This window comes from Lotus japonicus, chromosome 4, assembly GCF_012489685.1.
Source record: "Lotus japonicus ecotype B-129 chromosome 4, LjGifu_v1.2".
Taxonomy (NCBI): domain Eukaryota; kingdom Viridiplantae; phylum Streptophyta; class Magnoliopsida; order Fabales; family Fabaceae; genus Lotus; species Lotus japonicus.
In genome coordinates this window covers 69,561,994-69,567,985 of record NC_080044.1, presented here as the reverse complement: position 1 = coordinate 69,567,985, position 5,992 = coordinate 69,561,994, and the positions used below count along the sequence as shown (strand labels likewise).

Below are 5,992 nucleotides of genomic sequence, written 5' to 3'. Positions count from 1 at the left end.
ATAGCAATTGTAGTTGATCTTGATGATGTAGAGATATGGATGTTCATGTATACATATGTCTTGGTTGCTTGCAGGAGAAGGCTCCAACAGCAAGAATGGAGATGGAGTTCTAGCTGGAGTACTGAAGGGGAATGGTGGTGCAGAGAAGGAGCAAGGTGCAGACAAGCCTCTGAAGAAGAGGGGAAACCTTAGAGGTAAATTTTTTTTTGAGATTAATTTCATATAATAGGGAAAAGATCTGGAATACTCATGTTTGAACTGATTGATACTCTAATTTTGATTTATGCAAGGGGGGGGGGGAGATAGCAATTGTAGTTGATCTTGATGATGTAGAGATATGGATGTTCATGTATACATATGTCTTGGTTGCTTGTAGGAGAAGGCTCCAACAGCTAGAATGGAGATGGAGCTCTAGCTGGAGTACTGAAGGGGAATGGTGGTGCAGAGAAGGAGCAAGGTGCAGACAAGCCTCTGAAGAAGAGGGGAAACCTTAGAGGTAAATTTTTTTTTGAGATGAATTTCATATAATAGGGAAAAGATATGGAATACTCATGTTTGAACTGATTGATACTCTAAATTTGATTTATGCAAGGGGAGGAAGATAGCAATTGTAGTTGATCTTGATGATGTAGAGATATGGATGTTCATGTATACATATGTCAAATTTTCAATTGGTTGCTTGCAGGAGAAGGTTCCAACGACAAGAATGGAGATGGAGGTGGAGTACTGAAGGGGAATGGTGGTGCAGAGAAGGAGCAAGGTGCAGAGGATGTTGCTTTACAACTTCTGAAGAAGGCCTTGACGGCAAAAGGACTTGCCCTGAACAACACTGAGAAACCTCTGAAGAAGAGGGCAAACCTTGGAGGTATAATTATTTAAGATGAATTTCATATAATAGGGAAAGGATTTGGAATTCTAGTGGCTGATAATACTCTAGTAATGTTTGAACTGACTCTTAATAATGTTTCTGCAGTGATATTGAGGGAGAAAGGAGAAGATGTGCAGAAGAAACTACCTGCACCTGCACCTAAACTGAAGAAGATGAACAAGGAGAAGCTTGAATCTAAGGGAAAACTTGCAGGAGAAGGCTCCAACAGCAAGAATGGAGATGTAGGTGGAGTACTGTGCTCCAAAAAAAGTAAAGGGTGGCAGTGTCCAGGGAAAGCTGCTGCTAATTCAACCCTTTGTGAAAATCACATTAAAATGGGTAGAAGGAGCCGGATCAGAGCCAGAATCAAGAACTCAACCATTGATGACATAGTAAAGTATTTGATTGATGTGGCTGTTCAGGAAAAAGCAAATGACAAATTAGCACAGGCCTATGAGAAGATTGCAGAAGGAGTAAAGGAAGCCAAAGAGGTGGAAGTGAGAATAATGGCAGGTGAGAATGCTGAAGATGGTGAGGAAGGGGAAGAAGGTGGTGGTGAGCCAGGGGAAGAAGACCTAGACTAGGGTTCTGTATTTGATGTTTTGATACAATGTTAAAGTTGGTCCTTATAATTAGGATGTTAATGAAATCCCTCTCCATAACCCCTAACAACTTCACCTTCCCCTTCCTCTTATATAGGTTCTGCTTTGATTAGTATGTATGGTAAATGTGGTGACTTGGTTTCGGCTAGAAGGATCAATGAATTGTCAAATTAGTTCTTTAGGATTGTAGCGTAAATCATTCTAGTCTCAAGTGCCTGAAAGTATATTTATTTGGTCAAAGCAGTTTTAATGTCATGAACTAGTTTGTCAGATGAAGACTATGTTTGACATGCCTAGCTGAAAGTTGAAAAGCTAGCTGATAGCTGAAAAGCTACGTAATTGGAACAAAAGTGTTTGGTAAAACTAGCTGTTGAACAAGCTGAAATTGGAAAATAACATAAAAGGACATACTTGTATAATTATTTTTATATTTAACATTACTTTATTTTCACAACAATACCTATATGATATTAATATTAAAATTATTATAAATATTTTAATTTCACTCAAGTTATTTATCATCTTAAAAATATAATATTACTTTTTACTTATTTAATTTTTTATACTTTTATTAAATTAAATAGAATAAAACAAATTTATAGTAATTTGTAATATAAAATTATTTGTTTTATTCAAAAGTAGTAATTATTTGTGTGCGGGAACGGTGTGCATATGAGTCAAGTGTGATAACTCATAAGTAAATATGTTTAATAAAAAACATATAAGACTAAGGGTGGAATTTTAATAAAATAATAAGGATAAAAATGAGAGTATATTTAATAAGCTATAAGCTTTAAGCTACCTGACATAGCTTATAGCTTAAAGCTTTAAGCTACTGAAATAAGCTCCTTGACCAAACACTTTTATAGAGCTTTTAAGCTAGTCAAATAAGTTTTAAGCTAGTCAAATAAGCTTTAAACTAGCTGAAATGACATGCTAAACATAGCCGAAATCTAGATTTAATGACCTGTATTACTACTGGATCATAGACACAATTTCCATCAAAGAAGTCCAGGGCTTAATATATTCACAATGTAATTTCAGGACTTGCATGTCATGGGCATCATCGTACATGGTATTTATGAGTTAGACAGTAGATTTTAAAATGCTTTCTTCATGTCTTAATCACGTTTTCTAATTGTCAGTTCATCTTAAATTAGTTTTCCAACGGTCTAAGTTTTTTACTCTCTTTATTTTTTTAAGTGTATAAACAAAAGTCTATGAAACCATAAATCAATAAACTAGAGTCTACTAGACGCATTTAAATTGAAAGATTAAATGACGACACCATGTGGCTTGCTTGCATTCTTGATATGCAATACAACACTACCACAGTGAATCTTACATAAGCCAAAGATTGCAAGTTGATTAATTATTTGAAATAATTTATATAAATATTGCTAGAGAACTTGAGGATGACGTACAAAGAAGAGAATGGGAAGATAAAAAAGTATTGACGTTGAGACAAAAAGTGGAAGGCTAAATAAGAAATGTGATTATCCTTCAATTATTGAAGTAACATATGGTTAAAGTTTAGCTGAAGCCATTGATTAAATATTATTTAGTGGATATCTGATCTAATCCTTGTGCTTTTGTCATCACAGTGTGCTCATTTTTTTCTTTGCACGAAAGCAGGGAAAAAAGAATTGCTTATCTCTATTGAGCTGTTGTTGAACAGAATGACTAATTGGAAGTGAAACTACAAGAATTTGGCAATGGAGAAATAAAACATTTAAATGCTATTTAATTACTAATGACCATCTCATTTTTAATGTATTTAGTGACTAATCTAAAATTAAAGTTAATTGTATGAGGAAAAACTTCTTTGAGTAACTTCTAAGCGTGAGAATGACTAATCTAAACATGCTACTAGTTCTGTCTCTGCTGACCAAGTAGCAACTTTTAATTTCCCACCATTTCCTGTTTTTGTGTAGCTACTTGTAATTAAATTAAAGTATGATGCGTGTTTGGATTTTTTAGGTATCAAAATTGATGTCATGCTATCACTATGGTTAAAACAATGGTTACGTGACCTGAAGTTAGTGGCTGCCTGAACTTTGTTCCTTTATATGTTGTACTATTGCTGAATACTCTAAGCAATGAATCATTTGCTTTATTCAACAAAAGCAGGGGAAAAAAGAATTACATATCTCTATTGAGCTAGGGGAACAAATTCATACATCTAAAGTTTATCAGTCACAAAACTAATTTTAGCTGAGATAGTAGGATAGTCACTTTTTTTTGGTCTTTACCTAAAAACAATAGTAAGGAAAGTATGGTTTAATAATCAAAGTTAAAGGCAATTAAGAAAAAAGTAAAAGTTAAGATTTAAGAACATTAACAAGGATTTGAGGTTAAATGATTTATCAACAATAGATTTTGGTTGCTATCGAAATTGGTATGATTATAATGCATGTTTGGAAATTCTTCTAGAATTAATTATGAAGATAAAATCAATTTAGAAAAGAAGCGTTCGTAGCCACTAGATGTTAGAATTGATTTCGAGAGAAGCTAACCAAACATGCTAATAAATCATGAGTTAACTGATCCTACCGCAATAGACAAAGCTGAAACAAGTTGAATTGTAATGAATTGAGGAAAGGGAGGAGAAATGATGGCCCTTATTCTTTTTACAGTACTCATATAATCATAAATTCAATCATGGAATATATTAGAAGCAATAAGTTAAATGTGAAATTTATATGTACAAACACACAGACTCCTAGCTAGCTAATTTGTTTGGTGGTATCTAACTTATTATCTTGCTGCAGCACCCAACAAGGCAAGAGGATTTCAACTCAGATAATATTTGTGATGATGATCACAGTGAAAACTCAACAAATAATGAATTCCCTAATCTATCTTTGCATAGTTTATAATTTCATAAACAAATCATCAGCATGTTTAGATCCGCTTCCCTTTCCTAGAATCGACTCTGACACACGCCGGAAGCTGCTCACAGAAGCTTCTCTGCGGAACACGCGCGACTAGCTAACATGGAAGCAGATCATCCCCAAAGAGATAGAGAAGTCTCTCCACAGCCCAGCTAGGTTGAGGAGGAGGCACACAGCTTGAGCTCTCTGATGAAAGACAACAAGAACTCAGTAGAGGGGCTCTGCAGAGAGGGCAAGTGGCGTTGTGGTTTTCACTCTCATGGTCATGCTCCAACCATCTATCTATGCATTCCTTGTGGAAAACATGGTAGCAATTCATGAGCTCCCTAACCTCATCTTCAATTTTCAGCTGGTTCAAGCACACAGCACATGTGTCCTCAGTTTCTGGCAGCCTCTCCATGATCTCACCAAAAGTGGTCAAAGGTAGAGGGTTGAAACTGGAAGATTCCCATGATGAAGAAGAAGAAGAAGGTTCAGGTGGGGCGTTAAGAGATTGTGTCCTAGATTTCATAACTCTGAAAGCCAAGCACAGAACCCATCTCAGAACTGCTATGAGTAGAGCTGCTTCATATATAGCTTGCCCTATTGTGAAACCAGAGATAGAGTCTTCAATATTGTAGAAGCTCATTGTGGAGATGTATTATCAGCAATGGAGTAATTGAGAGAGAAGAAAGAGGAAAGGGGGAAGTTCAAAGAAGCTCCATGCCTTCTTTATAAAGCCATGTGTGGGTGGGGTGGTGGTGGCTACTCTGCTTTTTTCTCCTTTTTTTTTCCTCTTTCTCTTTTGGCTTCTTTCCTTTTACTTTCACACTATTCTACGTTCTTTCTTTGTTTTCCTTTTTCAAATGAACAATGTTATTTATACACATTCAATTCAATTTAGTATATGAAAATGTAAGTGTAAGGAATAAAGGGTAGCCGACTAGTCTTTGAGACTCTTCCGCGTGTGATTAGCCAGACAATATCACAGGCCAATGTATTCAAAGTTTAATCAAATGGCTCTTCACAACTAATACAATTGGAGCACCAGATTTTATATTCAAAGGATCTGTAGATTCTATTCTTGAGGTCATTTTTTTTTCTCTCCCTCTCTCTAAATAATTAAGAGAACTATTATATAGCACCATAGACTTTTGTATTAAAAGTAAGGAGAGAATATTCAGCCAATAAGAGTGAGAATACATGAATGATTTAGCAGAAAATATGATGGGAAAATATTAGTTATACTAGAAAGCTTCCTGCGCGAGGTTCAGAGAGGAGTTAGATTTATTTTGTGGTCACATGCTAAGCTATTTTACCATCGCATCGATATACAAGGTAAAATTTATATTGCAATGTATCTTTTAATTTTTATATTAGTTGAATGCAACGTGAACAAACTTTTATCCCTAATTTTTTGGTTTTCACAGTACCCCATCCGACAATTGTGATACCAATTCATCGCCAATGAGTTTTTCCATTTACAACAGTTCAGAATCAAACTCATAACTTCTTGCCTAACGGATAATGTGCTGAATCATTACGTCAACTCTCTTAGTTACTTTCATCCCAATTCATAAAAAAAATTCAATATCTTTCTCAAAGTGAGTACTAAATTTGTGGATCGGTATCCAAACATGAAAAAAATA

At 35.1% G+C, this 5,992-nt stretch overlaps 1 protein-coding gene across 1 annotated transcript; it reads right to left on the bottom strand.

Moving 5' to 3' along the window:
• Positions 1-4,114: 4,114 nt before the first annotated feature.
• LOC130715465 (RING-H2 finger protein ATL64-like) lies at positions 4,115-5,204 on the bottom strand. The gene has a single exon (XM_057565570.1). It carries the CDS (start codon positions 4,990-4,992, stop codon positions 4,462-4,464), a length of 531 nt encoding a protein of 176 aa, XP_057421553.1. The 5' UTR covers positions 4,993-5,204; the 3' UTR covers positions 4,115-4,461.
• Positions 5,205-5,992: the final 788 nt, after the last annotated feature.